This window comes from Scophthalmus maximus, chromosome 6 (genome assembly GCF_022379125.1).
Source record: "Scophthalmus maximus strain ysfricsl-2021 chromosome 6, ASM2237912v1, whole genome shotgun sequence".
NCBI classification, from domain to species: domain Eukaryota; kingdom Metazoa; phylum Chordata; class Actinopteri; order Pleuronectiformes; family Scophthalmidae; genus Scophthalmus; species Scophthalmus maximus.
This window is the reverse complement of record NC_061520.1, coordinates 26,003,335-26,020,265: the sequence shown is the minus strand read 5'-3', so window position 1 is coordinate 26,020,265 and position 16,931 is coordinate 26,003,335. Positions and strand designations below refer to the sequence as shown.

Below are 16,931 nucleotides of genomic sequence, written 5' to 3'. Positions count from 1 at the left end.
TAAGGGGCTGGGGAATGCATTATGTCCTCACAACTATAGAGAGACAAGTGTGTGTGTTTGTGTGTGTGTGTGTGTGTGTGTGTGTGTGTGTGTTATTTGACACGTATATCAATGGAATTTGCTCACACAACCTAATTTCTCACTTCCACTAAACCCAGTGTAGTTTGTCCGGACGGTATTTAATAATGCTCTCTTCTTTTCTAGTCTTACCGACTCGTTTTGTCATTATTGAACTTATATTTTTCAACCACATGCTCTTTCCTTGGGAGTTATTTTCTACTGTCTCCACAATGGACCAAGTTATTATTTTCCACATTGGACACACTGTAGAAAAGAATAACTAGGTTTTGGAGGAAGTGATGATAACGACACACACACACACACATGGGGCCACAGTTGGACTGTTTTATGTGGCACAGAGGGGGGAGCGGACGAGCTAAGGGGGTGTAACTGGGGGGCTCAACTGTTCAAACCCCACCTCCAGACGAGTTACTGTCGGAGGAAGAAGTCGCCTGCCCCCCTTCTCTCCGCCGGCCCGTGCCTCCCGTCCTCCCGTGCCTCCCGTCCCGCTGCAGAGCTGACTGCAGCAGCATCATGGAGCTCCGTTACGCGCTCGCGTGCCTGTGCCTTCTCCTGCCGCCGTGCGCGCCGGACGGCGGTCCGAGCGGCCTGCTGGTCGCGGAGCCCTACGATTACCTCTTCGACACGGCGGTGGACGCGTACAACAGGGGGGACTGGCTGTCGGTCATCCTGAACATGGAGAAGGCGCTGCGCAACAAGGCTACGATCCGCGCCGTGAAGGCGCAGTGCCGGCTGAGCTGCGCCAACCACACCGCCTTCGGCGACCCGCCGGCCGCCCTGGGCGTCGCGGTGCCGGGGGCCGGCTCCGTGGACGACCTGGGCTTCTTCCAGAGGGTCCTGAAGCGGGCCGACTGCGTGAGCTCCTGCGAGCTGGACAAGCTCGGCTCGCCGACGCTGCATCTGGTCGGCGAAGAAGTGGAGCTGGAGTTCAGGAAGAGGACCCCGTACAACTACTTACAGGTCGCCTACTTCAAGGTACGCGGAGTGGGAGACGCAGAGGGGTACAGTTGTGTCGCGAGGGGCCGCAGAGGTCCTTGTCTCATCTTACAGCAGTGTGATGCACAGAGGAAAAACAACAGCTTTAAGACACAGTTTAGTTCTCATTCAAACTTCAACTCTGAGCTGGACACTGTAATTACGCCCCCCCTACCCCCCAGCCCCCAACAGCAGGCTGCCGTGCCACGTCTTAAGGTGGAGTCAGCTTCTGTGGAGCCTGACGCGAGGACGTCCGCTCGGGCGATGCGGAGATTTAAAGGCCCCGCCGCGTTCAAATGCTCTCGATAAAACTCAGACTCGTCGAAACAACAAAAAGCGCATGCTTCGTTGGCACAGCTAGAGGGTGAATTTAATCTGGAGAGGGGTTTCACTTTGACTTCCGAGACACAGATTGCGAGGGGCTTTAACATTTAACACTCTATGTGTACTCTGAGCATCCTTCATGTTCATGGATTTCTCGGATTGTTACGTTTAACCCTGGAAAACCCCAGACTCTCAGACAGAATTTGAAAGTAGCAACTCTTCCTTTGAGCTGAGCGATAAAACGGTAACAGTAATTATCAGGATATCATTTTCTTCAATAGACAAAACCAAAAATAAATCAGTATATCAATACAATGCTTATGCATTGTACCTGCAGCATATAACACATTACACATACTGTGTAACAAGTTCAAAACCACATGTGACTGTTTGTTTCTTGAGCTGTCACTCAGGAGGAAAAAAAAATCTGTCTTTAAACTTGAAGGAAACAATGATTTGACATTTATCATGATAATTCAGAAATTATTCATGGTGGTCACATTTTCGCCCAGCCCTCGTGTTTCCAAAATAATTCCTATCATCATTCCTGTCATACTTGCTCCTATACTCAGTGCAGGATTCAGTGCAAAGTATGTCGGCAGATCTATAAACAGACTGGGTCATCAACTGTTAGGTTGGTAACTCATATTTCTCACAAAATCCTTGAAGAGGAAGGGAGTTGGGCCACCGGGACATATGGAGGCAGGTGAAGGCTGCAGTGGATTGTGTAGTGGTTACAATGTCAGGTCAGTGCTCCAAACTGCTGAACGGCTCTTTAATATTAGCGCCATGGAACTGAGCACATAATCTTAGAAGTAAGGAACTTTATTAAATTCATAGTATGAAGGGTTGGTCAATTCAATTGAGAAAAAAGATCCAGGGTGACAATTTCAGCCTGTCTGTTATGTTTAACATTTAATCCTTTATTTTACCAGGAAGGTCCCATTGAGATACAATAGCTCTTCCTCAAGGGAGTCCTGGTCAAGATGGCAGCAAATTAATATGAAATATTGTGATGACAACTGGGAATTAAAACCAAGTTTGTAGTGCTCCCCCCCCTCCCACACACCACACACACACACACACACACACACACACACACAAACACACACACACACACACACACACACACACACACACACACACACACACACACAAATACACACACACACACACACACACACACACATTTCTATTTACAACCCTCAACTTAACTCACGTCTTAGGGCTCTGTCTCACTGCTCTTGTAGCACTGTAATCAGCAGCAGCAGACAGGTGTTTTTAGCAAAACCTCAAATTAAACTCATTGTACCAAATAGCTGCTAGGAATCTACTGCCAACGTTTATTTATCTAGCTGGTGAACAGAGGAGAGCATTTTATCTGATAAACAGATAAAGACAGATATTTTGCTTAGAAAAGAATAGAATAAACTTTTTTTCGAACATTTCAAAAAGTAAGAATCAATAACATGTTGAAAGAAAAAAACAAAAAACTGCAAAAAAACAATAATTATAATCGATAACAAATAAGCAACATAAATCTATAAATAAATGTTCGAATTGGAGTCGGAAGAAGCATAATGGTTTTCTAACCCTTATTCCATACTAATACAAATCTTCAATACATCAGTTACATAAACCAACTCTCCACCACTGTGTCCATAAGACTGAACCACTATATTTCTCCTTTATACTTAATTGCACTACCCAAGATAATGAAAAGAGAAAAAAAAGTAACAACATCATCAGTGTGCTTTGCATTCCCCTTTCTCCTTTCAATACCTCGCAGAAGTTATTGTTTTATACATTTAAAAAAAATTGTATGATAGTTTTACTTTGTTTGGCTTCTTCCTCCAGTCCGTTCCACAAAATCACCCCACGTTTCGATATGCACATGCTCTTAAGAGTTGTGCGAATATAATGTTGTTTCAAATTCGACTTCCCCCTTAAATTACACCCCCCCCCCCCACCCCTCTGTCTGAAAACAGTTTTTGTATATATATTTCCAGGAAGTAAATTATTTCTTGCCATGTACATTATTTGTGCCGTCTTAAATTCCACCAGCTCCCTGAGTTTCAATGCATGTTTTTTTAGAAAAAGATTGTGTGTTCCAGCTATCCAACATTGTTCACTATTCTTATGGCTCTTGGTTCGTATGCACAACGCTTATAGGGTGCTTTTGTAAGTGTTGCCCCAAACCTCCACACAGTAACTCAAATACGGTAATACAAGCGAACAATACAGAGTGTACAGCGCTTTGTGATCCAGTATGTGTCTTGTTTTTTCCCAAAACGGCAACGCTCCTTTCTTATGAGTTGGTGGTGACCAAAACAGAGCTGAAAGCAGATTGGAGTTACACGACTCCAGATAAAGGTTCATGCTGCTTCATGTGCGCTTCAGTGTCAGAATAAATAACTGTTTTTATAACCCCCACCGTAACAACTCAATGTAAGTGTTTATAGCTTAATTTGCTGCTCCAAGTGCCCCCCCCCCCCCAAAAAATCTTTCCAATTCAGCTTTAGCTCAGTCGGCTGAGAGACACAGAAGTGGACGAATTATAAATGTTTCCACGCAGCAGTGTAGCAGATTATTAGATACTGTAGGCCTAAACGTCAACCGGAGAGGATGAGATGAACACCCTGTGGTTTCTCAGATCAATATGCTGGACAAGGCAGTGGCAGCAGCGCACACCTTCTTCCTGGCCAACCCAGATCACTTGGAGATGAGGCAGAACCTGGACTACTACAGGATGATGGCAGGAGTGAAGGAGGAGGACTTCAAAGATTTGGAGGAGAGACCACACATGGTGAGAGCAAATTACCTTCTCTAGTGGGCTCCTTTTGACTGACGCGTTTGTTCCATCATTTCTTTCTTTCGTCCATTTTGCTTCAGAAATCTGCGGACGTGTTTCCGATACCGTTTGCCGCTGTAAAATGTTCACACGTACCCGCGATCGCTGCAGCCGGCCAACTAAAGAAAGTTGTCGAATGGTGTGATGAAAATCTCATCCTGGGAGTAAAGTGGCCGTGAAGAAAAGTGGAGAATAACCTTTATGCCTTTCAGTACCTCCTGTGTTATTACTGCTGTCAGAGTGATAACATATCGAAGAGAACGTCAACTGTAAAGTGTGTACCCTTGCCAACCAGACTGACCCGATACAAATAGACTTTAAAATAGTAACAATACAGATGTTGTTTTTCCCCCCTCAGGCCGAGTTCCTGCACGGGAAGCGTTACTACAGCTACGACTCTTTCGGTCTGGCGGCCGAACACTTAGAAGTGGCCGTAGACGAGTACTTTGTCGCCGACAGGGAGTGCAGAGCTCTGTGCGAGGGCTCCTACAACTACGACGGATACAACTACATGGAGTACAGCGCCGACCTGTTCCAGACCATGACAGGTGAGAGACTGTACATCCTTTTCTTTGTTTGCGTGTGCAGAAAATGATTGGTATGAAAGCTGAGCCTCTGACATTGTCTTGTGTCAGACCACTACATGCAGGTGCTGAACTGTAAGCAGCACTGCTCTGTGGAGTTGGCCTCCACGGCCGGCAAGGACAAGCCCTTCGAGGATTTCCTCCCCTCGCTCTTCAACTACCTGCAGTTCTCCTACTACAACCGTGAGTCTCGCAGACCTCCCCGTCATCAGACTTTATCCAGTGCCCTGAGGTGGAATGGAACCCCAAATCTGCCGATGTTGACCACATCCCCGATTACGCAAAGATGGGCATATTCGCACATTTGCTATATGTAGGCGACTTACCGTACGATGAATGAATATGAACTCAATCATTTTTAATGACCTCAATAATAAGTCATTGTGTCTACTCGCTTGTTTGTTGACATAACATATGTTCTCGTCCTAATCAATTATTTAATTGGTCTAGTAAATATGGATTTCTTAATATTTTTCTGAAGGCACCATGTCCCCGAATTGCTTGTTTTGTCTGAGGCCTAAACGCAAGTCTAAACTTTTGATAACATTTCTCTCAGCAGCAACACAAATCATGTAGGACTTGCTTGCGCAACGACCAATAGGCCTAAACTGCGAGCTCACGTGATTCAATATCAAAAAAATTGTTTTAAAATGGCGATAACGTTGTTTATCGCAATAGTTTCTGTGACAATATATCGTCCTACAAAAAGTAGCTATCGTGACAGGCCTAGATATGTGGTCACTTGGCCTTTCATCAGTGTCATAACTATGCTATACAAAATGCCTCTTAAATAGCAAACAACCAATCGCCATTCAGCGCTGGGACAAGGACGAAGATGGAAACTGGTTCACCGTGATAAAAAAATATGTGAACGTCAAACAGTTCAAGTAAACCACGAAATTTCACATTTCAAATACACATTCAGATGACTTACAGTCACTTCAGTGACCAATGACCAAAAGCTTTATTATAGCAATACTGTACATTAGCTACAGTTATGGACATAGATCTGTGGTTATTGGCACGAAACCCCAGTCAAAGTCCATAAACACTTCATCGTACATTCCACCTCGTCTATCTGTTAGAACATCGCCATTTGATAAATATCTACTTAGTTCAAACACCACCAGGCCTTCAGTTTCGAATACAGGCTTATAAATCTGTAGTCTCCACCGACAGAAATAACCCAGACGACATCATCAGGGATAAATTCATCATTATCTATCTGTTGTCACAGGCGAAGTGATACTGCCTGTGGTGGGTAAACCCATCTCGACATGTAAAATCAGCCGAGTGCCCCTTGACACACCGAAGCAACGTGCTCATGAGTTCACGTTCCTGTGATTTGAATAGTTCTTTTTTTCTCCGACCAACTTATCATGTTGTATTTCTGCAGAATAACTCTTTCAGAGCTTATACCTGCCGATCTCACCCGCTCGCCTCTGTGCCCTCTCTCCAGGTGAGAAGTACGAGCCGGCAATAGAGTGCGCCAAGACCTTCCTGCTGTTCCACCCTGCCGACGAGGTGATGAACCAGAACCTGGCGTATTATTCTGCGGTGCTGGGCGAGGACAAGGCGAAAACCCTATCAGCCAGAGAGGTACGGCAGCTCTGACTTTTCGTCCAAAGCAGCAGGCTATGAGTGCGTGTTATCTTAATCCATGCTGACCAGCGCAACATGTACTGGAACAATAATGGCCTCCATTAGCTCTACAACATTCACAAAGGCACAAAATACACAACTAAAAAAAGCACTGATGGGACTCTAAGGCACATAAACGTTTGGTGCTTCTTTTTAAAGAAGTAATAACTACTGTACGATTTTTTTTCTTCCTACCCACAGGCACTACATGTCAGTGTTGTACAGTATTCGTACCAGCTTAATGGGACTGTCGAGCAATACTAATGACGTAGTGAAGATCTCCTTGGGTACTGAGATTCTGGCTTTCACGACTTAACCCACTTCCAAGCCCATTCCCAGTTTTGGAATCAAAACACTCTGAAGCCGTAGGCGTGGGAGAGAAAACATTGTTTCCCGCATCTTTATACTTTCAATCATTGGTTATTTTGCTTTTCTCAACAATGAGAAAACGCAACCTAAATTAAACAAGTCCTACTTAAAACACATTCGGCCTGATTTGTACAAAACGAATGATTTAATGTTAATATCAAAACGTATTTTTAATACTACAATATACAATGACGGCTCTCCGAAAATTGAAGCTAAAACATCTCAATCGTACGGTGGCCCTGAGAGCTCACAGCACTGCAACTTAAGAAAATCTATTCATCAGTTTGACAACACATGCGCAGCATTTAGAAAACACGCTGCAAAGACCGCAACACAACACATTAAGAAAAAGCGCTGCAAATGGACCGCAACGAAACGGAAGTGTTTCCAGGGGACACCTAAAAGTGATGCACACGTGTCTGGACACGCTTGTTGTTGCAGCGGTCACAGCGCTGTTAAGGTTCTCTTTCCGTCAGTGGTGTTGAAAAATGAGATAATGGACTTCAAGCCTCTCATTAGCTCTCAAGGCCACCGTACAATCGCCCCCACTCACCCCCGGGGGCTGCTGTAGTGTAGGTCATAAGCCCCGCCCCCAGATGGGAGAAAAAAATTCAAAGTACACGTCAGATAAGTCGTTGCTTAAGGTGGTTTCTGTCATTTTAAGTTGTTCTTTTCTCACTTACGTCATGTCTTTGATAAGTTTGGTTTTAATTAGTAATTTGATGCAATAAAAACAGGCTGAAATATCATGATTGACAGCGGAGAATGACTCGTGATCGGTCAGGCAGTTATGGCGGTGGGACCCTAATATTGCGGCTCCGCGCCACGATCGCTGCGTCAGCAGAGCAAGATGGCAGCTCCCGTTTCTGGGATTGTTTTGGGCTTCCTTTTTGTGCAGTGGGAGGAAGTGAACACGCGTCGTCGATCTTTCTACACAGTCACTGGGGAGACAAAAATTCTTGCCATCTCGCCATCTGCAGCTTTCAACTACAGCCATTCAAAATCCTTTTGTTACTTGGGGGAGTCTGCAGCTGCGGAACAACTCCACATGTCACATGGCACATGATGAACATATGATCAAGTCAAAGTTTTCAACAGATGTAGTCATCGTCCATGTGATTCCCCCCCCCCCCCCCCCCCCCAGGTCGTGAAACAGTACATCCAGAAGTCCGTACTGGAGAAAGAGCTGCTCTACTTTGGGTATGAGGCATTTGGGATCACCTTTGTAGATCCAGTGAGTGATTCGTCGTCCATCGCTTTTTCTTTGCTCATTCCATGCCATGTGCTGAAATATGAAGTGTGGACATGTTACATTGCCGTGGTTCATTTTTCAGGACACGTGGACTCCTGAGGATGTCATGCCCAAGAAGCTGAGAGACAAGCAGAAGTGAGATGAAAGACACTGCCACGAACACATCGGTGCGGGCCGCTTGTGATTTTTGCGGTTAGCGTAACGTTCTGGTCGTGTGTCGCAGGGCTGACAAGGAGACGGCGGCGAGGATCACAGAGGAAATAGGAAACCTAATGAAGGAGATCGAGACTCTGGTTGAGGAGAAGAAGAAGGACTCTTCAGATGTAGCCAAGATTATCTCGCCGACAGAAGGTCAACCACCGAATGTTTGAAATGTTGCCTCAGTGTCGGCTCTGCTCCCAGCCAGACGTTCTTTTTTTTCCCCCCGCGCCTGGCTGGTATTGCGTGTTTGACCCCTGACCCTGATGTACCTCCTCTAGGTGGCGCTCTGCTGTCCGACGACATCAAGGTGACCATGACGTCCACTCAGCTGAACGGCTCTCAGCGCGTGCTGCTGGATGGAGTGATCAGTGGCGACGAGTGCAGGGAGCTGCAGCGTCTCTCCAATGTGAGTTCTCGTTAGAAAGAAGTTGAGGTGACCTAATGGTCGTCATATGGAAAAAATACAACACTGCAGATCTACATATATAGAACGATTATATATATATATATATATATATATATATATATATATATATATATATATATATATATATATATTATATACAATTATATATACAATTATACACAATACAAGTGTTTGTAAAGTGCATTGCTTCATTGAAGCTTCATTACGTTGAGGTTACCACTAAAGAAATGTAGCATGCTAGGCTACATCAACATAGTAAAAGTAGTTTCAGTGGTCAAAGGCAAAACTTCATGCCAGGTCAATGTGATCTCAAACAATCAATGTAACTGTCAGTCAAACAGGTAGAAAAAATACAATAACATGATTGGTACTCTCACTGCTAAAAAACAAATTTGGCCAAAGGAAAGGTACATGTCATGATGCCACGCAGAAGTGCGTGCGTACTTTTTACTCTTTTTTTTTACTGTTTTAACATGAGTTTTTGACCATTTAAGATTGATAACGAATTATTAATAAATTGAAAACAGGACTGCACGTAGAATTTGTTTTAGAAATATTTTCAGTCATTTCAGCACATTATGAAATTCAACGGGCTCGAACTCATCTCTTGCATTAACTTTCAAGTGTATTTGATGATTGGATGATTTATTAATAAATAAATTAATAATTGAAAATTGAAAATCTGAAAACTTACTGTAATGTTCTTATACCCATACAGTGACATAGTTAAGTAGAAAATGAAGTTACAGAAGTAGATACAGACTTTTGTTAAAATTTACAGTTATTGCATTACAGCAATTTTGAAACACTAAGGTGTCAATGTTTTGATTTTCTTTCGCTCTTCTCATGTCCCCGGTTGTCTTTGCACATCTGGCTGTCCACTACATCTGTGTGTTTTCCATTGTGTGTGTGTGTGTCTCTGTGTGTGTGCGCGTGCGCGTGCGTGTGTGTCAGCCCATCATGTCATGAGTGTTGTGATTGTTTTCCAGACAGCTGCTCAGAAAGGTGATGGCTACAGGGGGAGCACCTCCCCCCACTCCCCCAGCGAGATGTTCCAGGGAGTGACCGTCCTGAAGGCCGTCAAGGTCTGTAAGCTCGGCCTCTGCTAAAGAATTAAACATAACCTCAAGTGTTTGCTCAAACCCGTGGTGGTTCAGGTTTCAAAATTGCGTCTTTTCATGAACGCAGACCAATTAAAAATTGTTGAACCACTTTGGTTTTTGCTCCTTGCGTCCGCCTCCCGCAGCTCGGACAGGAGGGGAAGGTTCCGCTGAAGAGCGCTCGTCTCTTCTTCGACCTGAGCGAGAGGGTGAAGAAGGTGTTGGAGTCCTACTTCCCAATGGAGACCCCACTCTACTTCTCCTACTCCCACCTGGTCTGTCGCTCTGCCATTGAAGGTGAGGCGGACAGTTACAACACAGGGTTCCCACGCAGTATGGAAATGTATGGAATTTGATTTTAAGTAATTTCCAGGTCTGGATAAATATGGAAAAAATTTATGTTTCCAGACGAAAGTCTCAACAGACTATAATCCAAATCCAAAGGTTTTAGAATACGAACGATGAATCTGAGTCTCTCTAATCTAGTGAATAATATTCCCACATTCAGTGATAAACGTAGCCATAGCAACACTACTGTATCTACAGAGCCGTAGTTCAAATATGACTATGACAAGGATAAGTAGTTCGATGTGTCTGTTCGGGTGAGTTTATTCCTAACATGGATCAGTATTATCTTTTAGACCCGTCCACTGGCCGTCAACAAAAAGACATTTTACATAACTAAAAAGCAGGAAAGGGGTTTTCAACAGGTTATGGACATTTTTTTTTCCGGGAGTCTCACTGTTCTTCAACAGGGACACGTTTAGCTCGGCAATTGGATGTCAATGCCACGCTGTCTATGAATTGTCAGTGGCCGTTGCTATGCAGAAGACTCCAGTTGGAGTCTCACCGAGTGCGGTACAGTTCAAAACGCCACAGTGCAGTGTGTGTGTCAGTGACTACGTTGACATGGACAGCAATATTCCAATATCAACCCAGTTAAGACAAAAGTCTAAATAAGACGCTGTCATGTAAACAGCATTTTCAAACTACTTTAAAGTGTGTAATTTTTAAAATCTTTCTGGCGACATCTGGTGGTAGAGTTGCAACCCGCAACCAACTGAGCGACCGACAGGGGACACGTTATGGTGGCACACCGCTGATTCCATTTCCGGTTTCCGGCAGCGTCTGAAAATTCTAAGCGAATGCGACGTGTTCTGGGCCGTTAGTGCAACAATCGTATTCAACACGACGTAGCAAACAGGGAGGTCGGGTCCACCTCAAACATCGGTTCTTCGTTGCAGGTGATTATACATATATGACTACATAGTTATGGACAATATATTCAATTTCTGTGACTAAGTTCTTATATTACACACTGTAGCTTTAACCTGAATAAGGTCACTCTCAGAAAAATCTATAATCGTATGAAACATCTGCGGTATTCGAATGTCAGTCGCATTATGTTGACATTTATTCGTCTTATTTGTGCATTATGATGTCCTATCGGAGTTTTCGCAGCATTGTGCGACGTCGAGATATCCGGCAGTTAACCAACTGCCCGACGTCATAATCAGAGTATGCCCCGTGACATGTGAACGGGAATATGAATGGAATATTCATTGGGGCAACTCGTGTAAACATCATAGCAGAAATAATGTCTTATTACGAATAAGGTCAACAGTTGGAATGTTGCTTTCCATGTAAAGCAGGTTTATTGGTTGCAAAAATCTCAACCCTTAATAGTTGAAGCTGCGTTAATGGAATTTTTGGTGCCACTAGGGGGCAGAACAACACACAACGCTGATGTTTCAGTACCTTATGAAGAGCGCGTTGACAAATATTTGGCAGTTTACGTGTCCGGCAGATGCTGACCATTAACAATTTAGGTTAATAAGTATAGTTCATAACTGTAACTGCGGTTGTGATCGCTCGGATCAGGATTGGACCAAAAAGACTCACGCGACACATGCAGTTAGAAAAAATAAGATAGGTAAAATGTGTTATATTTCAGAATATAAAGCTCACCCTTATATAGAATAGTAATTTTGTGATTTACACAGTGTCATAGTGTTAATTGCAAAATGAAAAACGAGTTTGGTAAAATGAGTTATGTGCCATAAAGCTCCGAGGGGAAGTGAAGAGGAAGGCGATAATCATCTGTCGGTTTGTTCACAGTCACTGGATCTGCTGTCAGCGTAGAAAATACTAATTGGTTTTAAGAAATCATCCACTGGGACCGAAGAGGATTCAGGTGGAGTTGCATCCCGGCAGGTGATGGTGGTCGTGTGACGGTGGCCTGAACTCCTTCTCTCTGTGCTGTTGTTACTCAGAGAAGCAGGGCGACCGCGAGGACCTGAGCCACCCTGTCCACGTGGACAACTGTCTGCTGGTGTCCGAGCTCAACGAGTGTATTAAGGAGCCTCCGGCGTACACACACCGAGACTACAGGTGAGCACGTGCACACAAAATCAATCAAACTGCCGACAGCCCTGATGATGAGCACCCACATAACGTCCTAATGCCCCCCCTTCCCGCCCACCCTCCCTGCAGTGCCATCCTTTATTTGAACGATGACTTTGAAGGAGGAGACTTCATTTTCACTGAGCTGGACGCCAAGACGGTCACGGTAAATGGTCACCTCTTATTTCCACTAGCTGTGTATTCAATACTACTTGCATGTTAAAAAAAAATGTCAAGCTTGAATTCTTTTTTTCGTGTGTCCATCCAGGCTGAGGTACGCCCGCAGTGTGGCCGCGTGGTCGGGTTCGGTGCGGGGAAAGAAAACCCCCACGGCGTCAGAGCCGTCACGAAGGGTCAGCGATGTGCCGTGGCGCTGTGGTTCACCCTGGATCCTGCTCACGAGGAAAAGGTAGACATGCTGGCGGCGGACCGACATCCAGATGACAGGGGATAACTTTGAGAGTGCATTCTTAACCAACAGCATCGTGTCCGTCCATCCATATGTGTAAAGGAGGAAAATTGAAATCTATTTGCTTATTGTTTTGCTCTGAGACTGAACCCGCAATATCTCAAATTATTGTTTGTACAATTTGGTTGGTCGCTCATACCCAAAAAGAGGCGGAGCATACAACAAATTAAGACGGTAGATAAAAAAATCAAGCTTTTCATCTGAAGTGGAACAATCATTTTCACAATCGCTGCCAATGAGCACATTAGATGTGGAACCAATTAAATCCTGAAGTTTGGAACAATAAAACGAGCTGACGTCTCCCGGGTTTACAGTTCAATTCCCGGACCAGAATTTTTATTAGACCACAAAAAGTCAGTCCTTATATTCACATAGTTTAAAGCAACCTTTAATCTCAAAATCTTAAGACACAAGGGATCTTTGTTGCTGCAAAGATATTGTGATATTTTTGACATTCAGCAGCAGTTTGTCCTGCATGAGAAGGTTTCAGGAAATACAACCTGACAGCGGTATCACCTTACAGCATCTCCCTCCGCCTGTGTTTCTAATAGAGTATGAATAGACCTTTTGTGTTGGCCTCTGGTTCTGGACTTTTTTCGATTACAAACTGGATCGTTGTGTGTGTTCAGGTTTCTCCTCTAAATATTTCCTTCTGGCTCTGTAGGAGAGAATCCAAGCCCAGGATTTGCTGAAGATGTTTTCCACACCTGTGAATGCGGAGTTCAGCAAGAAGGAGGCGGCGGCGGCGGGCGGCTCGGAGCCCCAACCGGCAGCACCGGCACCGGCACCCCCCGCCCAGGCCGCCCAGGAGCCAGCGGATGGAAAACAGGATCACAAACCGGCGGAGCAGAAGGCGGACGCGCAGGTCGACAGACCGGCCGACACGCCGGAGCACAAAAACACGGAGAGGAAGCCAGCCAGCCAAACGACCACAGGCGCCAAAGCCGAAGCTGCGCCCGCGGAGGCAAAGGCCAAAGCGGGAGTGCAGCCGAAGGACAAGGCGGCAGAAAAGGGGAAAGCTGCGGCAAAAAAAGTCGGCAAACAGACGGTCAAAACACAAGCCAAGCAGGCCGTCAAAAGGGACACAAAACCGGCTGCGGAAAAGACAGTGAAAGTCGCCGCCAGGAAGGACCTCGAACAAACCAAAGTAGACGGCGCGTCGGCCTCGGCCTCTCAGAACAGCAAGGTCGAGCTGTGATCCAACGGCGCCTGTGACTGTGTGTGTGTGCGCTGTCTGTTTTTGTACCATTGTGTCCAAGGTCTTTTTCTGTGGGTGTCACTAAAATGTTGTTAAAGCAATTGGCCGCGGTAGATAACACAAAGCGAGGGTGTGATACGTGAGTATTCTCTCACATTCTTGCTGACAATCTGCAGAGGGGCCCAAATCACTGTGACTGTTTTCATCTCAGTTTTGTGCCTGAATTCTTTTTGTCCGTGTTGTTGTTGTTGTGGTGTGAAACCAGAACGCGGGTGGGTGAGAGGGTTGTGAATCACACTGAAATAAAAGCAGTGTTTTCTAAATCCTGGCGAGTTTTCGTGCACAGAGCAAAATGTCAATGCGATGCCCTGAGCTGACACCGGGTGGCAGCGTGGAAGCACACAGTCTGGAGTCTGCCACGGACCCCCTCCTCGGTTGACAAACCATAACACATTCACTTCTGATAGAAATCCCCAGGGCGTGATCTTTGAGGATTTGGGGGAAATCCCGCTGCCGTCTCGTTGTGATTTGTTTTAAAAACTGGAAAACCTCCGGAGCGCAAGTGCTCGTTGTTTCCCACATCCCTTGATCTGAGTTGAGTCTCAGCACATTTCACTGCTGCGTTTTCTGAATCTCGGTGCCTCGAGGGAAAAGTGGTTGTGTTGGTGTACACAACACACACAACACAGACACACACACACACACACACACATTGGTTGGATCACCTTGTGACCTCATCCTCTGGCCCCGTGGGGGCAGGCGGAAGCCCACAGGTTTGAACCACCTGGTCAAAACTAGAAAAAAGGACAAATCCCAAATGATCATCTCCATTTCATCTCTTGAGACGTTAAAAGTCATGATGATGATCGCTTCATTGTAACTATTGTCTCACATGCAAGGAACCACATTACGCTGTTCCTTTCTATTTATCGTGAGTATACGGCCCATGGTCCCTTCGTGAATGTCGTCTCTATCTGCTGTACTTCTGTGGTGGTGTGCAGTGTGTAGGCAGCTATGACTCTGGATATGTGATGAGATGTCTGTGTAGGTTTAGCATGCGGATGAAGTCATGCCAGCACGCTCACACACGCACACACACACACACACACACACACACACACACGCACAGAGCTCAAGGTGGTCTGCTCCATTGCTGCCCAACATATGAAGTGTGTGTGTGAGTCGAATATTTAGTGAAACATTCCTTCAACTCTGTTCAAACACTTGCAGTCAGAGCTGACATGGAACACTTTCCTCCGAAACGTGTGCAATGCAAATCTACGCCCCGACAACCGCCCACTAACCCACCCACCCACGCACGTACGTACACTGTGTATGTAAATACACACACATATATTTTAGATGTGTGAGTGAGCCGGTGTGATTAACTGTATAAGCGAGATTGACTCTTGTTTATGCATGAACCAAGAACACGTGGACAGGACCCCTCTGCTTTTCTGCAGTGTGTGTGTGTGTGTGTGTGTGTGTGTGTGTGTGTGTGTGTGTGTACTGTCAGTGCTTTCTTTGTGTTTTCTTACTGTTGTTCGATTGAAAGACGGTGAGACACACACAAACAGAGGCTACTTTGTTTTTGTGTGTATTTGTGGCCTATGGATTTGACCATTGTTTCTCCAGAAGAGAGTGGGAGAAAGAGAGAGGGGGGGCTGTCAGAGTTTGAGAGTACAGTAGACAACGGAGGTCTAGTCAGTGATTGGTACAGCCGTCTCTGACTGTTCTGCCTACAGACACAAAACATTTTCACTTCACTTACTCTTTCTGTTCCCCCTCTAAACAGCCAAACAACCCAAAGTGTGTGTGCGCCACTTGGCCGGTCCTTGTTGCCATGGTGATGTGGCGGGCATGGAAACGGAGGTGGCAGGTTGGGGTCTGGCACAGCGGGGTGCAGGCCTGAGATTTACTGTGGCTGTGTGACTCTGGGGAGAGGAGAATAAAACAGCGGGCCGCGGAGGACTGACTTGACCTCGGCCTCCCTGCTCCTCCGCCCACCGGCGGCACATTCAAAGAAAAAAGTTCTCATTGTCCAACTCTTTGGCCGCAACTGTCAAGATCAGGCTCTCACTTATCTCCGTCAACCCTGGCTCAGCGCCCTGGGAGATGTGTATACGTGTGTTAGTGCGGTATTTACTGAGATTTCTTTTTTTGCGGAAACCTTTATTGATCCAGAACATCAACAGTTTCAATGGGGATGTTTGACAGACCTGTGGAGATACCTCAACAAGTCACACACAAGGTCAAACTGTAGCTGTCAGTTCCATAGATGCTGCCGGTTCCACGTCAGCAGCTCTGCGGCCTCTTGGTCCAAAACCAACCTTGTGTTTGCAGGACAGAGGGGTGTATTGTTTCGGTGGCTGTTCTGACGGATGCCTGGCTGATGACTTCAGCTCCGCCATGAACTGTCTCCTTATTCTCCTATAGGACCGGGATCACAGCGGTGCCGGCCCGGGCATGGGACCACAGCTGAGAGGGAAAGCGGAGGTTACAGTGGGATGCTGGGCATGTATAGCTGTGGAGGAAGCCGGGTCCACAAGTATGCTGGGTATATGGTGTCCGTTCGGGGCTGGAGGAAAAACAAATGATTGTTTCTGTCTGGGACTGGACTGTCAGTTATTATAATATGCTCATACACACATTACTGTCAACCATATTCAAAAACATTGCAAAGGCTTTTTTTAGATTTGTTATTTGTAATCGTGGGGCTAATCAAAATTGACTTGACTTTGCTTCATCAATTTCAACAACAGTATGCTAGAACCTGTATTACCTCACAATTATAAACACGGCTATTACATTAAAGGACCCCCTCCAGTCACGTTTTAAAGTATGAAAAAACAATCTGCTAATATTGTTTACCCAAAAAAAGTTTTTAAAAACCCTCTGAAATGGGGCTTGAAACCTCTCACTCTCTCTCTCTCATTGATGAATTCTGAGACTATGAATGTTCATGATATGCAAATAACACAGGCCCCGCCCACCACAGCTGCTTGCGCACAGTTGACCGGTGGAATAATATGCGAAACAAGATGACTAGCGGCCAC

The 16,931-nt window shown here is 45.4% G+C and overlaps 1 protein-coding gene across 1 annotated transcript; it reads left to right on the top strand.

Annotated features, from left to right (window-relative positions):
• The first annotated feature begins 278 nt into the window (after nt 1-278).
• On the top strand, nt 279-14,198 carry p3h1 (prolyl 3-hydroxylase 1). Its single transcript, XM_035631266.2, has 15 exons — nt 279-1,056; nt 4,034-4,186; nt 4,590-4,779; nt 4,867-4,998; nt 6,275-6,414; nt 7,970-8,059; nt 8,160-8,212; nt 8,301-8,428; nt 8,557-8,684; nt 9,695-9,790; nt 9,952-10,102; nt 12,079-12,196; nt 12,299-12,374; nt 12,477-12,617; nt 13,342-14,198. The coding sequence occupies exons 1-15, from the start codon at nt 595-597 to the stop codon at nt 13,873-13,875; spliced, it is 2,592 nt and encodes an 863-aa protein (XP_035487159.1). The 5' UTR covers nt 279-594; the 3' UTR covers nt 13,876-14,198.
• Nucleotides 14,199-16,931: the final 2,733 nt, after the last annotated feature.

Coding starts and splice junctions, on each gene's coding strand:
- p3h1 (XM_035631266.2), top strand. CDS start 595: ATGGAGCTCCGTTACGCGCTCGCGTGCCTGTGCCTTCTCCTGCCGCCG. Junction 4,187..4,589: donor TGGAGGAGAGACCACACATG/GTGAGAGCAAAT, acceptor TTCCCCCCTCAG/GCCGAGTTCCTGCACGGGAA. Junction 8,213..8,300: donor AAGCTGAGAGACAAGCAGAA/GTGAGATGAAAG, acceptor CGTGTGTCGCAG/GGCTGACAAGGAGACGGCGG.